Source organism: Bombus affinis, chromosome 5 (genome assembly GCF_024516045.1).
Source record: "Bombus affinis isolate iyBomAffi1 chromosome 5, iyBomAffi1.2, whole genome shotgun sequence".
NCBI lineage: Eukaryota > Metazoa > Arthropoda > Insecta > Hymenoptera > Apidae > Bombus > Bombus affinis.
In genome coordinates, this window is record NC_066348.1 from 12,614,262 (window position 1) to 12,637,731 (window position 23,470).

General features: G+C 44.3%; 2 protein-coding genes across 4 annotated transcripts in view; one reads left to right on the top strand and one right to left on the bottom strand.

The window, feature by feature from the left end:
* The window catches only part of LOC126916924 (dorsal root ganglia homeobox protein-like), a 25,375-nt gene extending 12,857 nt beyond the window's left edge, over window positions 1–12,518 (bottom strand). The window contains exon 1 of the mRNA XM_050723241.1: window positions 12,417–12,518. The gene's annotated coding sequence lies outside the window, so the exon portion shown is untranslated. The remainder of the gene's footprint in view (window positions 1–12,416) is intronic.
* LOC126916908 (uncharacterized) lies at window positions 3,195–23,225 on the top strand. 3 transcript variants are annotated; one of them, XM_050723189.1, is made up of 16 exons: window positions 3,195–3,441; window positions 10,973–11,214; window positions 11,531–12,153; window positions 12,290–13,074; window positions 13,915–14,152; window positions 15,634–15,688; window positions 16,398–16,679; window positions 17,042–17,347; window positions 18,148–18,563; window positions 18,644–18,856; window positions 19,251–19,610; window positions 19,824–19,941; window positions 20,018–20,433; window positions 20,508–20,747; window positions 20,815–21,160; window positions 21,648–23,225. In XM_050723189.1, the coding sequence occupies exons 2-16, from the start codon at window positions 10,975–10,977 to the stop codon at window positions 21,900–21,902; spliced, it is 4,893 nt and encodes a 1,630-aa protein (XP_050579146.1). In that variant the 5' UTR covers window positions 3,195–3,441; window positions 10,973–10,974; the 3' UTR covers window positions 21,903–23,225. The 3 variants fall into 3 exon arrangements, with proteins under 3 accessions (XP_050579146.1, XP_050579148.1, XP_050579147.1); XM_050723191.1 differs by having other exon boundaries at window positions 21,614–21,790; XM_050723190.1 differs by having other exon boundaries at window positions 3,196–3,441; window positions 20,526–20,747.
* The last annotated feature ends 245 nt before the right edge of the window (window positions 23,226–23,470 follow it).

Here is a 23,470-nt window from a genome sequence, read left to right on the forward strand (position 1 = left end):
TTTTTTCGCAGCATAGGAAATTCGAGGCAAAAAATCTATTTTAAAACGAGGTTTCTTTCCCCTTTTCTCGTGTCAAACGAGAGGGGTAGAGTCGTTAGAATTGCTTTGTCGAACACATAAGACGATGCCACAGGTATTTTCGTGCAATTTTTTTTAAACCATTGATCGTTGTTTATGATCGGTCGAGGAGAAACCTACATAATTATACGTTTTTAGAACGACAAAAGTGATTTTTCAATTCGTAATGTCTCCGTCTTATCAAAATATGTCCTTTTTCCAATTATCTCTTTTTTCTATCCAATTAAAAGATTGCGCTATTGCATTGGCGATTTATAAATATTTATGTACGATTAAACGCGCGCATTCTAAAAATACGATAATCCGAAAGCGAACATATTTCGTTTAACCCTGCAGCCGCGAATGAGTCGAAATCACGTTCTACGTATTTTGTTCATTTCAGGGGACTACGATGTTTGTAAGTGGTAAGTTAATAAACAAAAATATTTCCATTTCCTATATAAAATATTTCTCCACCTATTTTGACTTCTTTTTATTGCACTAAAAGTCCCCTAATGATAAACTTGTGCAAGATGCAAATATAAAATATGAAAACCAGCATAAGCTGGTTAAGCGCCAGTGTTTATAAAAGTTTCTCGATTTCATTTCAAAGTATCTAATTACTTGGTCTGAACCAGGTGCATCAGAGTTTATACATCCGATTCATAGATACGTTTCCCTCCCTTATTCGTTGCTACACGTTATCGACTAGGCTTTAATTACGAGTCAAGGGTTCTCGTCTCTTGAGCTTCTTTGTTCGATCTTGAAACGCGTGGCTACGCGTCGTGCATAAGAGCAAAAGAAATAAGCCGTCTCTAATTACGAGCGAGGATATGCGGGACCTTGTGTTCGCATCGACATTCGCCAGCCAGTAATGAAATCGCTTTATTCTCCGGGATCCCTGTTCGATATTCTTTCTTGCACGCTTTGCTCTTATGTAGAAACTCATACAAGCACCTACAAACGCAGCTGTCCCGCAGCTATGAAACCGTGAAACGGTTCCAATTTCGTTTCAACGTTTTTCTCCACTTTTGTCCTCTCTTCTCGTGACTTCTCTCGTGCGAATCATCCGACAGTTTTCGACTTTCCAGTAGGAGACAAGGAAATATTCTTTATGTAAATAGCAGCATCTCGCCACTCACTTTCCCGGGGAAGATTCCAGATAAAGAAGAAAAGTACCACACGATAGAGATATCTTTATGCTTTCGCGTTTTACTTATGGCAATTTGCACGGGTACTGTAGAAAAATTGAAACGACTGCCTCGAAGTCTAGATACTTGCGAATTCACGAAAGAAGTTACAAGGAGTAGCGAAAAAGACTTGGCTATGGAAAATATTGACACACTGCTGTATTTATCGCAGCGTTTACATACCGATTGATCATTTAATAGTATTTTTTATATAATTATAAAAATGTTGTACTACGAAAATGGAATGTACAGAACCTGATAAAAGAAAAAAAAAAGATTCATTTGAAAGTAAGGGTATGTGCCAATATCTTCTATAGCTGCTGTAAATATCGCTTTTTTGAAGAAGTCGTCAGCTGTAGAAAGGAACTTGTTGGATCTATAAAAGGAACTTCCATAGACGGAGCTATAGAAGCAGCCGAGATCGAGCGACTCGTGCCCGAAAAAAATATGACGAATACGTTGTCGTAATTGGACCGTGCGTCTTTGAGGCAAGGAGCAGAGGTTCCTCAGCACGCGCGGGGGAGTACACAAAAGAATCGGATTGTTCTCTCGAGAGCTGTTGTATCGAAAGGCGGCTGCTTCTCTTAAAAGTAACGGCCGGAAGATTGTCACGTGCCTGAGAAAAATTCCTCGTTTCTATTGATGTGTACTGACAACGCTCGTTACCAGAAGCTATGTTTGTCGAATAATTTTGCTGACAACGCAAATGATTCCTTCTTTTTTCCAAGGAATATTGAGGGATTGTGTAAATACCGAACATTTGTGGTATACCTCAGATTCATCGGCCCTGACCAGAAAAGGCTTTCAACGCAGACGTGTCTGTGAAAGATATAAATACGTAGGTATACTTTTACCTGGTCCATCGAGGGGTCGAACCTTAAGGCTCTCTATGGAGAAAACAACCGTGAGATTAGAAATCACGCGACGGACCTACCACTCTGACGTGGGTTCGCTGTAACTTTGTAAACAGATCGCGTTGATACCTTTCTCTTGCACGAGCCACAGATGCATTCAAAACGGCAACGGGTGCTACGCGTACTGAATTGCACAGAGTACATGCGATAAATCGTTCAGATTGTAATCTAACTTCCTGCTCGAAACCCTAGGTGATCTCAATTGCTATATTCCGTCGAGTGGTTAAACGTTTCGCGCATGCAAAAATAACTGCCCGTTTGTTTCTTCTCGCAAAAAGTCACCCTTATCTGATCCGTTCAGGACCAAAGTGCTAATTATTCCAGTTTGCTAAATTTTTTAAACTCACGCGTCAAAGCATATGTCACAGGCACAAGTGTCTAAATTTTGATCAACAGGATAAGCACGCTAATATTTTCTACAATGCTGTCTTTTGCTTATGATTCTGACGATTCAAATCGATCTCATCTCTCTTTTGCGCTCCCTTGCCTGAGGTCTGAATATTACTTTAAAGCTAATAATTCCGACTTACACTATTTTGCCCATCAAAGATATAATTCCATCAATTTCTTTTATTTTACGTTCCGTAGGGTTCCCACAATTTAACCAATTCGGCGGATAAACAGCTCACTTACCCGAGCTTTCCTTCCTCTTTTCTAAATATTATCTCCGATCTTTGTCGTTCGTGACTTTGCACGGTAGTTGGGCAAATTGTTGAAAAGATCATGAAACTAAATAAAAAATATGATAATCTGTGGTACAGTATGGCAACAGGGTTCCTATCTAGAAAATGTTTGTCGGCGTCCCGTTATCGGTCGCTAACATTTCGATGGCTCGCAATCCTGAAACACCCACCAGCACCTTCGAGCCGCGGACATCGAACGTCTACCTGGGGCGAGTGGAGTGGCTGGCGTGGATCAGGTCACGGCTTCAGAGTGGGGATATGAGTATAGTACAGACTGTATAGAGCAAGAGACAGCCGGTCTCTCCTGTTTCGTAGCCTCACCTAGGGACCCTTTCCTACATAAGGCCCACGTCCTCACCCCACCACGTCAGTAGAGAACCAGCCGTTGAAGTGCTACGATCCGACACCTCACCGCCGCGTTGCTGTACCTTTCGCTTCCTCGCGATCCGCGTTTTTTCTCTGTCAGCGTCGATAGTTTTCTCTTATCATTAACGTGGATTATGTGTTGCGACGCTGAAATCTGTGTACAAAGAAAGTGACTGATACCGGTGCTGATTTTGGATGTACGAGTCGAATCCTGCTGCTCAAGGACACACGGTGAATAGCTTCTCTTTTTTGTGCCGGTACCAGATCTTCCAGGAGGCGGCCTTTCTTTACGAACAAAGTTGCCAGATATCTCCGTTCGAGTAGTCCGACTTCGAATAGCTTGAATTTTTTCAAATTAACAGCAATGGACAAAAGAAAGTTTAAAAATGTCAATAACTTTTATACTAAACATTTTCGACTATATCGGTGACAGTTAGATGTATATCATATTCATTCGTTACTCTTGTAAAATGTAATTCCATTTGGGAAAATTATGGTACTTTTTCGTATCATTTCGATCTTGAACTTTCTTTTGTATACCGCTATAGTCTCGAGTAACTTGAAAAATGTTGCACGTTTTGCGTACGAGGATCTTTTGCAACGAACGATGTTTATCGTTTATGGAATTCGATGGTATTTTCTTCAATTAGTATCTCGTTTTTAACATATGTTTTGGAAGTGGATGTTTCTCTTCGAATCAATCGAAGACATTTCGGTAACCGTAGCGATATCAGACGATTCTGAATTGTTAACGACTTGAATCAATAACTACTCTTCTATAAATATAATGATTATCGTCATTTCCTACCGAAGAAGGAATACTTCCTACGAGTGTCAGTCTTTAACAGGATAGTTGCACGTAATTTATTTATTTTTATTTATACTACTTAGACGTACTCAACATTGATTTCCACTATGTCCAAGTTCTATGGATAAAGTTCGAAAATGGTTTATTGAAAATCATTTGAAGCGATTCATAAGACTCTAAAGAAAAACGAAAAGAGGAGGAAGTACCGTGACTTTGTCTCCTAAACATAAGAATAATTAAAAAAATCTCGCTGCGACTAACGAAACTGTTTGATCAATTCAAAAAATAGGCAAACGATTAATCGCGAAGAGGTTCGAATCGAATGAAATCGGAATACAAGTAGAAGCGCGATCCAACAAAGGGGTTAAGGTCATTCTTAAGTAGCTGCAATCGAATTCGGTAGCTCCTTGGACAAAGTCAAGTACTCTCTCGAACGCTGTGATGTTAGAAGCTCGTCTAATTGTAAGACTGCACGATCCGGTAGTACGAGTCGCTTGGTTAGTGCACGGTAAAGCGACGGCGAATGAGAGAAATGGAGAAAAAAAAGAAGGAAAGTGACCGCGCGTGGCTCCGGTCGGTACATCTGTCAAAGGATGGAAAAAGAGAGAAGAACCGAGGAAAGAGGTAGGAAGAGAGGAGGAATAAGAAGAAGAAGGATAAAAAACACTGAAAGGGACTCGTAACGAAGGAACCAGCAAAGCTAGTCGTGGGTCCTATACAAACTTTCCTGTCGAAGTTCCAGGGACCCCGTGGGTCCACCTCGAGGAACCTTTTCTCGAGGATCCCTCTATTTAAATGGCCAGGCGTTTGTTCACCAAGACTCGTTTCGTTCTATTGTTCCTGCCTTATTTTCGAGTCGCGTCCTGAATGTCCGCAGCCTGCTTTAGCCCGTCGCTAAAGGGTAAGCGGTTACGAAACGTGGTCCCGACTTCCTTTACAATTTGCAAATTTCCAGTTTAATTTCAATTCGCCATTAACCAAACGCGTTTCTTTTGTTGTCTATTCCGTCGTTGATATCCTTCTATTTCTTATTCCTTGCGCCCAGGGCGGACCGTTTTTTTTCTTTTGCTGGAACCGACTCTTTCATCGTCGAATCAAAGACGTGTGAGATTGCATTTGGGAGTTGCCGGTATCGTCTATGTAAATGGTCTACGCTATTGATAAGACGATCTTAGAATTTAATGGGAGGAACGTACTCACGTGCAGTGGAGAAGTAGAAACCCCAAGCGTATAAACGAAGACTATCCACCCCTGTAGGATATTGAAGGTCGATCGGTGATGATTAAGACTGTGGATGTTTATACGTTTATGCATAATGCAAATAAGCAGAAATAGGCAAGCATATATACAAATACAGAAATGTATAAAATATCATGGATAAAATTTACATTACATTTAAAAGATAGATATACCTACCTTTGTTCAAGTATCTGTAAAAAACGTATTTGTATAAATATCCGCCATCTGGTAACAACGACAGATGAAAAATCGGAAAGCACAAAGCTGCAAGATCACAGTGGTACCTATGTTACGTAAGCTTGCGATCTCGTAAGGAGGGAAATGCAGTATAGAAAATCGGAAACAGGAGGGAAGACAAAACCCGGGACAGGTGTGCTTCGAAATAGAGCACGAATCAAAAGTCTGTCTTCTGGACGCGTTTCCTCTCCAGGTTTTTCGGCCCTGCTCCGATTCTTCGATCTCCCTTCCTTCGTTCGATCTTGTTCGTCTCGCTCTATTGCCAAAAACCGAGTACGTCGGTGCTGTGAATGCGCGTTTGATTGTCCTCGACTGGCTCTCTTGTGAAATCCCCCTGACCCCTTGGTTTAGTCGTTTCTTCTTTCTTGCCTTGTGCATCCGCTCGTCTCTCTCACCTTACTCGTTCTCTCCCCACCGAGAACTATGCTCGACGAGACACGGGACCATTTCGAGAGAAACGTCACCAGCAAAAGGTGTGTCCGGGGTCAATTCAATATAAATCAGAACCGAGTCTCGGAGCTAAGCTAAGCCGAGCGAAGAGCGCGGATGAAGCCGAAGAAGAAAAAGGAAGGCTCGACGGATGGGAAGGGGAAGGGGGTGTTCGCTACGATGAATAGACTATTTTTAGGGAGCGCTCACGATCTGTACACAGCCCGTATACTCTTTGTGCGTGTGGCTGTCGCGTTAGTGTGTTTGCGACGTTTTCAAAAGGGATTAGGTACCAAGTGCTCACCTGCCCTTCCTTCGTTTTTCGTCTTCCTCTTGCTTCTTCTACACACGCGGATATCTCTGTCACGGTGCAACTCCGAGCTTCTTGGCAACGACTTTCCCTTTATCTTTCGAATCCACGATTTTTATCTTCAACGTTGGAACGATTATCTTGCTGTTCGGTTGCTTCGAGTATCTTCGCGCGCGGAACACCGAAGAGAGGTTCGTTACAGATCGCACGCAAACGTTTTCAGCGATTTTCTCTTCGACCAGGGAAACGAGTTGATACCTCTCTTGAAATCATAGCCATTGCACGATCTTCGAAATTATCGGGTCCATTGGGTCGAACGAATGTGCCGCGATTTATTTCGCAAGAACGGGTAGCATCGGCTCTTCCGTGGATGTCCCTTCATGCGTGGAAGGGGGCTGTCCCGATCGAGGCTCGTGCTAAGAATCTTGGTGTTTCTTGTTTTCCTCGGGGCTGCTCGCGAAAGGAGCCCAATCGTGACCGTTAATGCCTTCTTCTTTATTCTCCTCGAACCGTGAATAATCGCATTGTGCCAGCGGTTTTCGCGATGCATATGTTTCGCGTTTCACGCGAATTAATCGCGCGACTGGCGACGGCGGTAAATAGGGGGATACCCAGCTGATTTTGTATTGCCTTCGCGTTATCTCATTCCCATTACCTTGTTTCGTCTGCTGCGACTCTCGGTATTGTCCAGTGACGTGCGAAATCCTTTCGAATGTAAAATACATCGAAACACGTTTAAACGAAGCGCATTATCGATTCCATTCGAATGTGGCGCGAAGATTCGCTAGATGGACGATAATAAAGAAATCAGGTCGGTAGATAATAAAGGGGACTCGGACCTCTTTGGTTAATTCTCATCCTCGAGAATAGTTCAATGTCGAAGTCGTTAAAAACAGCTTTTACAGCATACATTAAGGAAAAGAAGGGTCTGGCGTGCTTGTAAGCATGTTAAGGTTTTTAACCGTCGCTCTATTTTATTCCTTTCCTCGGTTGAAGGAAAGTGCTCAGCTCGATCCTGTCTTGTTCTTCGCGGGGTCTACCCAGAGGGTTAGGTAAGGGATTCCGTGTAGGTAAGGGGGCGCAAAAAGGGATTAAACCTGATCGGAGGGGGCCACCCAGCCACCCCTCTCCTTTTTACATTTAGGATACGATCCAAGAACGTAGCAGATATCGACGACCTGGCGCGGATGCTTTACAACCTATAAAAGCGACAGATATGGGTCATGTTTTATCCAAACTGCGCGGACTAAAGCGCCTGGAACAATTTAACGTTATAGTTTGCCACTTGCTACTCGTTCATCGAACGAAAACACCTTCCCCGAAATTACCTCGTTCCGTTCGTACGATGATTTAACTCTTTGCTTTAAAGAAGTTACGATCCCGGATTTTAAACTTTCACGATGGTTAGACGACGTATTTGTGGTTCTTCGAGTTTCGCTCGAGTTCCTGTTGGTACGTTTTTTAGGGCTGTCCCGAAGAAGCGAATTGGAATGTTTGTGAAACTTCGGAACAAACCGCAACGTGTTAATAAAAGCACGAGCGAGACCCGCAAAACCACAAATACCTTAATGTAAGGCACACTCAAGATATCGTCCTAATTGCTTCATACTCATCAAGCAACTTTCGAACAGTGTTCGTAATTTCGATCTGCCTGTATATTTTGATTACATCAAGTCGACATATTTTTATTAAATCAAGATGTGTTATCGAGTACAACGTTATAACGTACTTTTCGAGTAATCAGAGTGAATCAATCAATCAGAGTGAATTTTAACATCCTTCATCGAACCCCTTTTTTCCGCACTTGTTTCCTTTAGTTCACAGTACGCGCTAGCTTCGAATAACGAAAGTCTCCTTCCCATGGCGGTCGTTTGTCGTTTGACCACATATATCGGCGATCGTTAGATGAGACGATAAGAGCTACAGGTGGAATATAAGTCCCCTTTTCTAGACGCACCGCCCCGCAAGCACTTAAGATTTATCTTTGACTTGTAATTACGTCACGAGCTTGCAGCTGCTTATTAAGGGGTTGGAATATATATTTTTTGCAATCAGTTGTGTTTTGACCGCAAAGTATATCAGATTCTTCGCACAAATGATAATGTATCTGCTGATTATTTAGAATAAAAATATTGTTCTGTATGCTATACACTATCAGCCACGAGTCTTCTACTCGTTCAATTTATTGGAAAAATAACAACTTTACTTTACTTAGTATTTAACACTGCGCGGACGTGGTGCAAACACTAACAGTTTTATAGTGAAATGTCCGGAAAATAAAATCAATGGAAGATTCGATTTATAAGAAATTCAGTTTCCAATATTCCATTTGTACCAAATATCGTTCTTATGGTTTGATACTTATGGCTGACAGTGTATATAATGGTTCTGTTCGTTTCCGTGAATACTATGTTAAAACGCAAGGAACCATTTCTAATAAGAAGTATACGCAAACAGCTTAACCGAAGTTTCAAGCTACCGTGTCGCCTTCCACTCGAAGCACAATCGAGAAACACGACCTAGATCGCAGGTGCAGTGCGCTCGACGACTTTGTAATTACATTCAAGATTCATTGCTAGTGCAAATCGCAGAGCATTATGCAAAGAGCATAACGCGCATACTGCTTTCCGTTTCTTGTTCAGCTCCGTGTGTACGTCGTCTGGAACATACGAAACGTTTTAAAGGTTCCGCGCGTGTCGCGCGACTGGTTTTCTTCCCTTAAAACGTCCGAACGTGTGCAATCTTTAAAAACGTATCGTCGGTTAAATCCTTGGAAGCGCTTCTTCAATACGTTCCGGTTGTACTTTTCAACCGATTCTAATGTAAGGGTCGTCTCCCGTTTTTAATCTCCCAATCGCAAACGCTCAAGGAGAACCAGTTGCGCTTTCGTCGCAACTTCTTTGCTTCCACTTTAGCAAATATCGAGTTAATTATTTAAACATAAGCACAGAATGCTTAATGTAGTGTTCGCGTTGCACGCGTTTCTCACGATGGCGGAGGCAATATCGCGAGCTTAACGCTCGTTGCGCGCGAAATATAGTAGACGTACGAGACAGGGTCGCGAAAGATGCCGAACGTAATACGTTAAAGCAAGACGGCTGAAAATAAGCGAAGATAACGATCGTGTTTCGTTGACGGTGTTTCGACACCAAGCGAACTATCGTGCTTTGCGGGACCAGATGGAAGGCACGCTATACGTGATCGCCACCATATGGGCAGGTGCCCATGCTGTTTTACCAGCGACCGTATATACGTAGCCGAGGGGTTGCACATAACGTTGCACATGTACGTGTACAAGCACGAGAACGTGACGCTGCACGAAGAGCGCACAGGTAGACCAGGTCTCGAAAGTACGTGAACGCGCGTATAGTGGAAAAGTGCGTGTTACGATAGAAGAACGCGTGCGTGGCATGGCAACAGACTGTATGTAAATGAATGCATTTTTATACCTAATTCACAATACAGTACGACCCACCCTGCAGAAGGAACCGTTAAAAGTGAAAACCCAATACGTACTGCTACTGCTGCTGCTGACACTTTTCTGTTACACTTGCTTCCAACGTTAGAAACTTGTAACAACGTGGCATACATTTTACGTGTTAACAAAATTAGTTACATGCTATTTTCTATAAATACTTCTGTACGTATACTCGCACTAAATGACTCACGGACGTATTGGAAGATTTATCGCAGGAAACTTTTGTGCAAACTTCATTAACTTTTACACGTGCTTCGCTAATGAGTCGTAGAAATAAAGGAAATTGCGGAGGAGCAAGGGAGGAATTCGAGTCGTGCTAACAGAGCGAAAGTCAATCGTTCTAATCGAATCAATGATTACTTGGTCCAGCGAATTTTGGACGGAGCGCTTTCTCCATGTCATCGATTCCATTTGTTCGTTAGTTCCATCGCTTTAGTTTGGCGAATCTCTTTTACTACGAGCAACATTGCATGTGTCTATGAATAGTCTTAGCCTGGCATTTAACCGTTCGTTACGGCAAGCGTTAACTCGTGAAATAGAATCAGGTGTATGGGTTTCACCTGTTTTACTGTTTCCCGTATGCCATGACAGGTGCATCTATTAGTTTCGTCACTGTTTTTCTGTTGTTCTTCTGGTTTTTCTCTCTTCTTTCCTTTTTTTTGTCACCACTTTTGACCTGTTGTCTAATTAAAACCGGACATGTATTTTCGGCAGCCCGTATGGTTGATACAATTCTACCGACACCCTCCTTCTTCCTGCGATTGTACCCCTTTAACGCAAGATCGTGCGATAACCTTCCTGTTTCTTTGCGTCACGTGCATGCCTTACGTAATTTCACCTTCATATTCACGAGCAATCTGAATAACTGAAAAATACATACTCTCTGGGATAAAAATTTTTTGCAAAAATGTTTGATTTGACAGATTTATTTGACGATGTTTGATCTAATCTAATTTTATTCTAATAATTTTTATCTAATCCGACTTCTCTTCCATATTCGCGAAGAATCCGTGTAACCGAAAAATACATAAAATTCGGTGGAATATTCGATTGTTAAAAATAAATTTCGTTGTATCGACGACAGTCTGAAATTCTGGAGTATCGTGTGGTTTCGTGTATGTAATCGAAACGGTGGTAGTCTGTGGTTCAGTATCGCGGTTAAATCGATAAAGTTGTTGTAAGCTTTTTAGCGGAAGGGTGGAAAGGGTGAATACACGTTAGACGCGTTCCGCTTAGTTAGGGATTTGCTTTTTGCCTTTAGAGATGCTGAAGTGGACGGTTTCGAGATCATTGTCAGCGAGCAGCTCGACGCCTCACGGTCCACCTAACTTGAACAAGGCGCCCCGTAGGCCTTTTCGAGATCTATCTAACACGCCTCCCGCTGCTGGGACGAAAACTCGGGGTGTACCTGGTCAAAATGCCGAAAATATATCGGCGAGAACGACGCCGGTTCGTCGAAGAAGATGCAGAAGCCACGGTAGCGACCTAAGAACGTACTTTCAGGTATCGAACTCGTCTCATTCGATTTTTTATTTGTCGTATTTATCCTGTTTCTTTTCAATAAAGTCTCGTTTCCACCGAAGAATCAACATCGAGTAACTTTTCGTTGCTTTATGTTTCTATAAAATCTTATTTGTTGAAAATATCTCGGCACATGTAGCAACAAGAGAAGAAGACGATGTTGCTCGATGTGACTTCGGCAGAGACGAGGCTTTATGAAGCAACATCGCTGAAAATCACGACCCAGATTTTGCGTGGAAAATTAAAAGGTGGAAAATGGAAGTTGGAAGGAGAGATAAGCCGTATCGTTTGGTTTCAGGCAACGAAGCCTAATTTGCGCGCGAACAAACGTCAATCGATGTCACAGCAGCCGGGGAAATCATCGATCTCGGAGAGCTTTTATCAAAGCACGCCAAGGGTCGACGCCGATATCGGCCCGTTAACGTTTTTTCCCCCGGGCAGCAAGTGCTCGACAGCTCTGACCCTGCCAACCGATCCGGCGCTCTTTATGAGAACTAGAACAAAGAATTTCCAAAGTGACAACGAGCTACCACAAAACATCGTGAACGAGGCCAGGGCGAATCTCCAATCGCACGTCTCTGACTTTTTCCAACAAATTTCGATGGCCACCAGCCCCGAAGACGTGATGGAGGCTGAGTCCGTACCCTTCTCCAACAATCGAGTTTATTCTCAGAACGAGAGGAAAACAAAGTTCGCGGACTGCTCGAAAATATCATATTTACCGAAACTGGCGAAGATCACGAAAATTCACGCTCGATGCAAGACACCGTACCACAGCAAGGTTTCCTCTACTGTGAACTCGTTGAAAGGCAATGGCCATAGTCAAACGCCCCTAGCTGGGAAACTTTCGAATCTGGCTATCGACCAAGACTTACCTAAATTTGAGAACATGGACAACACGGTTACGGAAGTTCTCAACAGGTAAGAGACACGCAAAACTGTAGACTTCACACGTCCTCTGTTACCCGAAATCCCTTTTCAATGTTCTTTGTTACTTTTCTATTTACTGTTTTCTTTTTTTTTTTTTTTATCTTTTATCGTCATCCTTATTGTCCAGGGAGCAGGAAATAAATTTTACTGGCAAAACCGTGGCGGAAATTCTTTTGGGAGACGTGGAAGAAAGGAAAAAGGTTCTCGGGAGTAGTCGCGAGGAAGAAAACTTCTCCGCATCCGATCATACTTACGAGACGATCGTGGAACGAGACGAACCCGTGGCCGAGGAAGCTACGATTCACAACGATAGTTCCATCTCTTCGGCTAGTCAATTGTTGGAGGATCCATCGCCGATGTCTTGGGCGTTTACCTCGCCTACGAACGATCTCGATGGAGAATTCACTTTGAAGAGACAGCGAGGCATACGGAGGAAACGGCATCGGAAGGATACCGAGAAAGTCACCGATGGAAAGCGAGCAAAAAGACGATCGTCTAGTCACAGCCCGTCCACTGGCACGAAATCAGCAACGACACAGAATACCTTCATAGAAGCTGTGAATCCAAACGTAAAGAAACTCGCCCTGGAGACCGACTTGGACACTACTTTGGACGAGAAATGCGTGTTCGAACCGAAAGGGCTGTTCTGTGAACTCGACGATCGCAAGGACGAGGAAGTTGGAAGGAAAGCGAATACTTGGGATCTGGATAGTCCAAAATCGACTCTTACCGATGATTTTCATAGTTCGAAATCGTTTCTGAACTCGGTATCCAACACACCGGAGACTCCGCTGGTCGCGACTGTCAGAAGATGCCTCAAGTTCAGCCCGGAAAGCGAACCTCCGAGACAAAATTGTCACGGATCGATCGAGATCGAGTATTCCGTCGTGGGCGATCAAATACACGTTCGAGGTAAGTATAGGAAATCAAGGGAAAGATAGATGTTGGAAGGTTTCTCGTTTCAAACACGCATAGGTTACAGTATACCTTGTACGTTTATTTTGATAAAATTCGAATCGCGCGTGTAAACCTCCGAAGAAGTAACGATCAAACCCATGAGATACATTAATCTTATCGGAAAGAAATTCACAAGGGTATCCGCGCCGCGAAGACGTCCCTGAAACAATGTTGCGAAAAGGCATGCGCCAGTCACGTGCCACGAGAGGGGGTGTTTCAGTTGGCACCCCGCGATAGACGACTGTGCCAGTAACCCACAGACCCTCCTGGCAATTGGCTCCCGGTTAGTAAGCCTACCAACATTGATTCTTCGCGGTACACATCCTTGCGTAAACAAGCCTCGAAAAATCTCCGAGATTTGCCCTCCCTCAGCTTCTTCGTTCACACGCTTCCGATTACCTAAATTCTGCTAATAAATTTCGTTGAACCATCGTGCTGTAGCTTGCCAATCACATCGATTATCCAATCGGTTCGTATCTTTTGTTTCTCGTATCCGTTCGTTTGGGAGAACGAGGAGGAATCACTCGGAGTGGAAGCGTGTTGCAGCAAGTAGAGGAGTGCCGCATTGGTCAGGCACCAGCGATGCGCGTAGTGCGTGCAACGAAACGGTCAGCCGGAAGGAGAACGAGTCCTCGTTCGTTCCAACTTCTTTCACCCTCTTCCGTGAACGATACGTTCTCTAATAACTCGAATATCGTACGCGGTTCAAGCGTGTGACCGATCTCGCGACAGAAAACATAAAGACGATCGAGAAAGGCTGGTGCCCTGACGAGACTGTCTTTTTATTTCGTGCAGTGATAAGGTGCAAGGACCTACGGAGGGCATACGAGGGTCCAGTTCACGCTTACGTGAAGGTGAGTTTGAAGAATACGAACGGTGAGGGAGTGGTGAAGAGAACAGCGGTACACAGAGCCACACCGAATCCCGTTTTCCACGAGACCTTGATACTACCCTGCCCGGTGAACAACAATCACTACACCAGCAAGCCCACGTCCCTGGACATCGCGGTCTGGCACAGGGATCGTCGTGCAAGGTGAGCATGCTCGAAAAAGATAGTGTGCACGTAGTAAAAGAGGGGCTCGGAGGTTGAGATAGCAAACGTAGCCTCGTCGTAGACGGTCGAAACGTGCTCGACCCCGGAACGATTTGCTGTCGGTTTGTCGGCTGCCGGGAATCGACACGCGAGCCGTTCTCTCTCTCTCTCTCTCTCTCTCTCTCTCTCTCTCTCTCTCTCTCTATCTATCTATCTATCTATCTATCTATCTGTCTGTCTGTCTGTCTCTCTCTCTTTCGAGAACATCTTCGCGTTATTCTCAACGTTGCCTTGACTCATAATCGCACGGTTCGCTATTCGTGCCTTTCGACTATCCGGTAACACTTTCCAAATGATAATCGGTTAACCCGGTAACGATAGTTAGTGCCGCTTCGTACACGGCGCGAGATACTAATCTCACGCAATCCACCCTTGAGTGCATTCCGGCAGAATGTTTGAGAATATTTATAGAACGTTCGCCATCAAGTTTCCAGAAAGGAGTAACGTCAGTTATATGGTTAGACGCGTCGTCGAATATTTATATTCGAATCTTCTGCATGCTGTTCGTGTGCGACGATACATGGATACACGCGTTTATCAGTGGCGTAGCTACAACGAAAAAGTGTCCTTTCGATGTTCGTCAAAGACATTGATCGTCTATATTCTCCTACCGCGACGAATTAAAAATTCATACGAACGAGCAAATACAACGGACGAAACCGTTTCCACGAAGGGACAATCAAGCGACTGTATCATTCCGCGATGAAAAGGCACAGAAGTAGGCGCTGTCTCTGAGGAAAAAATATCGAGGTCAAGAACTATGGCTTGGTCTCGTTAGTGGAAGACGAACGAGCTAAGCAACCCTGCTCCCAATGTTCTTGGCCATCCTATCGTGTCTCTCTTTTAAACGCAATTCGAAACTCTTTTATTATCTTCGAATACAATCGTTCGACGTTCGAATTACTGCAAAGTAAGATTATGTCGCCACACGATGGCCATGTTCGAGTGGAAATACGATAATTTACCGGTCGATAAGAGACAGCTCGAACCGAGATAATTTTACGTAGGTTCGGAAGCAACGGTCCATCCGAATATCAAAACGAATTTCTGGGCTATGTGCGGATTTCTTGCGGTAGGAGGGGAATCGATTCTCTGGAAGCATGCGCACCATGTTCACCACGTGCACTCGCGAACATCCGCGCGTCTCTGTAATGGTATACGGGAAACAACACAGAAACTGTCTGCCTTTTCCTTTTCCCTCCGGCTAATGTAAATAGTTAAAACTTGTACGTGTATGTGTGTGTATGTGTGCGCCGTTTATCCAGCGAGTACACAGTCGTCTGTCGTACGTTCGACTAACACCGATACTGCTATCCAATGCAAGCTGATACACGATACACCAATGCGATACACGACGCTGTGTACACATAGCCAATATAACACGCGTATATTCACGCACGTTTTCGTTTTTCGCATTTCAGACGTAGCGAGCTGCTGGGCTGTATGACTCTACCTCTACCTCTGTCTCAAGATAAGGTAAATATATTTGAACGTTTTCATTTTTTAATCACAAGCAAAATTATTTACGAAGATAAGTTCGAATCGGTTGCACTCGGTTTAAGACGCAAGAAACACGAAAATATCGTTGGGATTTGATAGCGTCTCGACAAGGAGGAAGTTTAATACGTGACTATACGTCAGCTGTTTGCTAGGATTTGTAAGTCTTCCTAGCTTAAGGTCAGGGCTAAGCTCGTTACGAAGCAAGTAAGTGGAACGTTGCCTGGCAAAGATTCACTTGCGCTTTGACCTCGTTAAAGGTGGCAGGTGGCAGGTGTCGTCGCGATATCTCGCTAATTTAATCGAAATCGTTCGTTTACGTTGTTCCACGACACGCGAGCAAGAGATGATCGTGGTGGCCATTTACTGTGTGGTATTCTTCGTGGTTGGAGTTTTGCTGAAAATATTCATGTTCTGTTGAGAGGAAGAGAACGTATCGGCAACGGGCTTGAATTTTTGTCGTTTAATTTAGTTCACAGTCGCGTGTTAATTATCGATGTGGATGGATTTTCGGTTTAAAATACGATTTCACGTCTTAGAGAGAGAACTCGTAATAAAGATTCGCGGAAGTTCTCTATCGCAAATTAACATCGTGTTGGTGTTCACGGTAACTTGAATCGAGATACAAACTTACGAATCATCGTATTTTCGGTAATTTACGTTTCACTGAACGACGATACATTTTTAGGAAGCGACATGGCATCCGCTAGAGGCAGGAACCGGTCGGAACACGAGCAATCCTTATGCCGGTTTGCCACAAGATTGCGGAGTTTCGCCACCTCTGTCGAAGGACGGAGAGCCAGATAATAATAATTCAGGAGCGGAAGACCTGACGTATTTGAGGCATCTCGAATTAGAGCCTATCGATCCTTTAACTGGCTTACCCCTGCATCCGGGTTTTACTGCTAGAGGCGGCAGAACACCATGCACCGTTACGAGGAGACTGATAAGGCAAACTGCAGCTAATCAGGTGAGTTTCTTTTTTCCTTTCGCAACAACGTGTCCTTCCATCTCCACGACTATACAGAGAGACCTGTCTTCGCTACACGACGATGTACATATCGGAAAGTTATAGTCGTTTCACGCAATTACCCCAACAGAAACACAGGGGTCCTCTTACTAGCAGGGTTTAAGTAGGCCTTTTCTGAAAGCCTGCTTTGTCCACGGCATTAGCTAAACGAGTCTCGTGCCGAGCTCTATCGAAACTCTCTCCTTTGTAGCAAACGCGTGGAAAGCCCTCCCGTGGCTCTTCGATATTTCTTCCGATCGTTATTATTTCCCCTGTACCCGTCCTTTTCTAACACTTTTGACAGAACGTTTCTTCCACTGTAGGTTCCATGGGGATTTTCGCTCTCCTGGGGAAGACCGCCCCGCGTGGAACGCGTGGACCCTGGCAGCCCGGCGGAACGATCCGGTCTAAGGCCAGGTGATCACGTAGTCTTCGTCGATATGACGAACGTAGTGACGCGATCACGGGAAGAGATTCTTGGACTGATCCAGGCGGCCACGAATCAACTGATTTTGGAAGTTTATCGTAAGGGGAACGTTCATTCGTCGATGCACCGGCCTAACTCGATGAACGTTAGTCTGCAGCAATCGATCGGTGGCGGACATCATGCGGTTGCGTTTAACGCCGAGGTCGGTACAGGCGTCCTAGTCTGAACATAGAAAATTCGTATCGAAGTTGTTTCGTTCGAATGATCGGAGGACGATTTGCTCGGATATGCGCGGACGAAAAGGCTTTGGTTGCTCGTGATTTCGCTTGACTTACTTTTACTTTTCATATCATTCTTCCATTCGCGGTTTCGACTAGGTTAATGAACTTTGTTGAAATCGCAGAGTAGCGTTGATCAAAATGTTTTGCGTGCTAGTTTAATAAGTTGTATCGAATTGGAAATTCGCTTTGAACTTGAATCGATCGGATGTTACCTACTCCTTGAACGAAGTTCTCGCAGGCCGCAGCGGGCTGCATTTTCTTTCGAGCTTATTTTTATGTTTCACGTTGCACGCCATGTCGCGCAATACTCGTGTACATTCTTTTCCGTGACTATTTGTATTTTGCTGCGAACGCGTAATGTATAGCGCGTGTCCGTTTCCTTTGTCGGTGGACACGGTTAAGTTATGATACAGTTATGTTTTATTATGTAACTTGAACGGTTGTCTTTCTTTTTTTTGTTGCTCAACAAGTTCTGTTTAAAAGCATTTCTCGTATTTTATTTATTTATTTCATCCCTATCCCCTTAATGCTAAGACGTGTCTTGCGCTGCGTCGTCTGAACAATCCAAATGGAGATACATAGTATCCGCTTGCAGAGCATGAACCGAGAACAACGATAGATTTACGTAAAAATTGTCTGCATGCGATGCCGCACAATTGCAAACCTTTTCCTCGTTTAAAATCGAACGAATGCCACGGCTTTTGCGATTGAACGCGTTCAGGTGTTTCCAAACCTCGCCCCGGATGCACCACCGGAGGAGGAGTTGTCCGTGCGTGAAACACGGTACTGGGGAATCCTGAAAAGCGGTCAAACGCGTTTTCTGGCGCCTTTAGCCGAGAGACGCGATGTTCTCTCCGCGGCGGATTACTTGATCCTCTTCCAAAATCTCGACGAGTTGCTCAAGATCTCCGAAGAAATTCGAGACGAAGGTGGCGGAGTCGAGAGTTACTTGTGTAGAGTTCCAAGAATCACCGCTGCCTACAGAAGATACTTAAGCGGATTGCAACGCGCGTGTTGCCTGTTGGTCGCCCTTAGACGAAACACGGCATTCGCGAAGCTCGTCTGCGAGCCAGCTGTACCGCACAAGAGACGACCCGATTTGACGGGTGTCTTGCTCTTGCCTCTGGAGCATTACAGGTTCGTTTCAAATTCATAAATCCTCGCATGCTTGAAATCTCGCACGCTATACGTCGTGTATTCGTTCGAAATGTCCTTAGAGAGATGACGAGACTGTTGGGTCTGGCGTCGCCAAGGAATTGCCAGCAAGCCAGAGATCTATCTCAGGGATACAGAGAAGCGACGGCTAACGCCGGTGTGATGGAACCGCCGCGCGATACCGGTAGACCTTTGCTCAGTCTGCAGGAGGTTGAATCTCGACTGGTTTTCGCGAGATGCAAACCGTTCACGTTGGCCATGCCCGGTAGACAATGGTGCGTTTTGAAAAAGTGTCGAAAAGATCAGAATGACGCTATGGTTACAGTGGTTAGATGTTCTGAAGTACCGTCGCTCTGACCAACGATACGTCTAAAGATGAATAAAGAATAAGAAACCAAATGTATACGTATATTCGTCAGAATCTATATACACACGCTGTGTTTATTATTTATCATTTATTATAGCATTTACATATCGATTAATCAGATTCAAGTATATCAAACCATCTAGTGGTATTTTCATACGACTACAGGAATTTGATATTATGATAAATAAAAAATACTTTTTGTAACTATTATACTTCATTGTTGTAGTATATTCGCCAATACACGTAACCATAGCTTGAAAGTGGCTCTGGCATCGTACAAAAGATTACGTGCATCTTTGTAGGCTATTCGGCGGTGCGCTCGCAAAAGTGGAGGGTCGAGCACGACTGCAACCCTCATGGGCCTTACTTCTTACCGACCTTCTCGTATTCGCTCGGGTTTCCCGAGATCGCGTTCTATTCGTAACCGAAGAGCCTCTACGACTATCGACCATCGCCGAGGCTTGTTTCACCGTCCGCAAAAGACCCACTGAATTTCGACTACAAATCGCTATCAATCCTTCCGGAAGCTCGGAGAACGGTCACGTGGAGGTGAATAGCGGTGGCTGCAGCCCTCATAGTCGTCCGCGAAGACGAGTTTTAGTTTTGCGTGCACCGACTCCAGAACTGAAGGCCGTTTGGCACAATCTTCTTCAGCGACAGATGTATGTAGCCTTTACTCGCATCGAGATGCCCAAGTTTCGAGGAATTCTGATAGGTACGATTCACGGACAGTTTGAATGGCTTTTGAAAGGGACGCTATAAAAATATCGTTTACCGTCACGTACCATGTTCAGAACTCAACGAGACTCCGACAAGCTCGTCACATCGAAACGTTCGGTAGTTTCGCTTGTCTGTACTAATTCGTTATATTTTAGAATCTATGTAAATACAGGCTATGGTGGAACACCGAGTCAGGACAGTCCAGAAGAAAGTCCCATCACCGGTAGCAATTTCACCAATGCAGCGATTAGGGAGCCTACGGAAAGTTCGCAAGTGAGTAAACGAATGTTAAGCAGTTGAAGATTAACTCGAAATCGAGCAAGTTCTTTACATATCCTCAATTCGACAGACTACCAGGGAGTCGCAGAAACAGGACGAGGAAAAGGAATCGCGCTCCGTTGACAGCATTGATAGTATCGTCAAAAGCTCAACGGGAGACAATCATTTGGCCCAATGGGTGCGCAATTCCCATCAAATTCCTCCACCGGATAACGAGGAAGTTCCTATCGAGGAATGGACGGCCGAGGAGTTGGCGGCACGTGCCCCGAAAGAACCCAGCAACGAACCGAGTCGAGAACGAAACGCGACAGCGGAGGATGTTGTAACGGAAATAATGAGTTCGGATATAGAGCAACAGAGTACAGCTTCGAGCGCGAGCCTCAGTACCGTCAAGTCCAACAGCGTAAACACGAAGAAAAATGGCAGCCTCGCATCTTCCAAGGAAAATTCCACCAGCTCGATCAACATTTGTAGACGATGTCACAGGTAATAGGAAAATAGATTTTGTTGAAGAACTAAAAACGATAGAAATAAGTAGTAAATGAAATGTCCACTGATAGACGCGCGTGCAATTGTAGATCGGGTTGTCCAACACCGCCTTTGACGAGAGATCCGTTTTCCCCGTTGCCTCCAAAGATCTCAGTTGTCCCGCCAACGCCTGATTTCTGCACCAGGCATCGACTTAGAAATGGATTGCACGATAGCCCAGGAAGGAACAGCCCATCTTACACTCCGGCCGATGGCAACACAGAAGATGGGAGCGAGGACGACCTTGATTGCGACGGCGAACCACCGTACAGGTAAAGTTTAACGCGAAAGCAAATTCGAAAGATCGTTCGATGATAATGCTGTTTCGTTAATTTCCAGAGTTCTAAGAAGATTCGGTACGGTGAGCAGTTTGGATCAGGACGACGAGCTGGAAGAGCAAGCAGACGATGACAATCGAGATTCCGAGTCTCCACCTACGGGTTTAAGAGCGTGGACGGCTCGAGCAAGCAGTTACGTAGTCAGTAAAAGATCATCGTTACTGGAACAACTCGGCGAAGGCATAGGTGGATACCTTCTTCAATCGCCAGTCCCCCCTGAAAGAACGGAATTCTCGTTGGACCCGAACGACGAGGAAGGAACGACGTCCGGAGCTACCTCGGGGGACGATATCTGGGGAACTCCAACCTCCGGCGGCCCCGACGACGAAAGCTTCACCGCGAGCTCGGTAATGATACAAACCATTTTACGGTAATACGATAGCATTCGAAGGTATCGCTAGGAACACGGCCGATTCAACGACACGAAAGATTCCCGAGTCTGATTGAAAATCGATTACGCGCGCGATATTCTTACTTTCTCTTCAGCTTCGCTTCTTTCATCGATCTCACGGCTTTTGTAAAAGCTTGTCACTTACATTATACCGCAAAGCATTCGATAGTCGTATTGCGATCTAAAACCGTAGAAGGTTAAAAAGAGACCGTTTGTATTTTCATTGAGTTTCAATCCGGAACGTTAGTAAATAACGGGATCGAACGAGGCAATAAAATTAGGGAAAGAGAAAGAGAGAAAGAGAGAGAGAGAGAGAGCAAACGATTTAAATCAGTTAGTAAGAGATAAAAATTAGTTGGTAAGCTTCGCACGCATCTGCATGACAATGCTTGCCCTTTTGTTTGCAAAGAATCACTAGCCCCAACTGTGCCTGACTTCCCTAGCCGCCGCCCATCGGTTCAGGCAACGCCGTTACTTTTGGCGAAGATAACTACGGCCTAAACCTGTCGGTGGAGGACGAGGTCGACCAGGAATCCGAGAACGATGACTGCAACTTGTCGGAACTGAACATGGATCAGTTACTCGGCAGTGGAAGTCTCAGCTCGTTGCGGTGTTTCCTGGGCAGGCAAAGGTTAGAGCCACTCCCGGAGGAGGAAGATTCGTCTGGAAGCGCGAAGGATCAAATCGGATGGTGGTGACAGCGGTTTCAAACGGCGACGTCGAAGAACGTCGGCATGAGTTCCGATGGGAATGACAGGGATCGTATCTTTGCCAGATTGAGCCAGGAGGACGAAGAGTTCCGGAGAAAGATAGTGAATCTTCATAGAAAGTTGTCGGACGTCGAAGATACTTGCACGACCGAGGTTACGTCGTCGGATATTTCGAAGGAGGCGGAACGTTTGAAGGAACTCGAATCGGTGGCGCGAAGGGCGGAGGAGACTAGAGAGAACAGAAATGCCGAAAGAATCGAAGCCGAACAAGCAGAGAGGGAAGGATATTTGTCGGCGGAACTCGGAGACACGAGGGATCGTCGATATAGTCAAAGAGGCGACATGCGACACGAACGAAGAAGACGAATGGAATTCGGAATTCAACGAAAAACAGGCAAACACGACGAAGATTCGGAAGATCAGAACGACACTAGCCCTTCTAGAACGGAGAAAAATTTCTTATACAGATTGAGAATAAAACGACGCAGCATGAAACTGTTTAGTTTCTTAAGCGGAAAGGCCGCGGATAAATCGCAAGAAGAACGTGCCGCGAGACTATTAAGGATGTATATGCCTGAAAAGGGATCCAAAGCACAAAACACTATTTCTATTCATCATACGTCCAGAGATAGACGATTTTGGAAACTGCGAAGTCGAAGACGAACAAATTCCTCTTAAATGCAAAGGGATGTGCCACCTTCGAAGAACGGTCGATACAGGAAGGAGGAAGGAAACGATAGAGCAATCGCCGTTTCTTTGTTATTAGAATTTCCAGTATTCGAGTTATCGAAGTTTTTTGAATTCTATTTAAGCACAAGTTCAGACTTGTTTTCATAGAATCTAGCGTAACGATACGAAAGGTTAGGTTTACAATTTCGAGTCTAGACTACTTCTTCGTCTCGTAAACGATTTCAAAGTACGCCCCAGTACTTTCGTCGAAAACGATTAGTCGAGTAAAAAGTTGCAGAACGCGGGAGTCGCGTTCCGTATTGTAGCGTGCTTGTCAGATTTTTAATGGAACGATTTTTTTCAAGAGATTTAAAACGGTCTAGTGAAACGTTTTCGATATATATATCTTTAAGATGTTTCGTTTGAAGCGTAAGACTGCTCGTCAATCTAGTCTCGCTCATTAAAATATAGACGGAGTTTGTTTCATTTTTGGAACACTGTATCTCAGTAGGTCCGCACGACTGACGCAAAGCGGCACTCATCTTCCACCATAGATCTTGCTCGAACATACGAAACCAAAAGAAATTGTAAAAAAAAAAAATAAAAAAAAGTGAAAAAAATTGAAATTTTAACATTACTGTTGGTAGGTTGTAACATGGCCAAATGGCTGTAATCAATATACAAAATAAAGTATATTATTTGTTCACTGGCTGTTTCCCTATTTCCTCTCCTACCGTATCTTACGATACCATAATTTTAATATTGGTTTATGAATTACTGATTTATTTTTTACGCATAATATTTGGTTTTCATGGTAATCCAACAATATAAAGTATCCAATTTTCTAGTATTGAAAATTGTTCCATTTTTGTCTATACATATATGTA

Coding starts and splice junctions, on each gene's coding strand:
- LOC126916908 (XM_050723189.1), top strand. CDS start 10,975: ATGCTGAAGTGGACGGTTTCGAGATCATTGTCAGCGAGCAGCTCGACG. Junction 13,075..13,914: donor CGATCAAATACACGTTCGAG/GTAAGTATAGGA, acceptor TATTTCGTGCAG/TGATAAGGTGCAAGGACCTA. Junction 19,942..20,017: donor AGCCTACGGAAAGTTCGCAA/GTGAGTAAACGA, acceptor TCAATTCGACAG/ACTACCAGGGAGTCGCAGAA.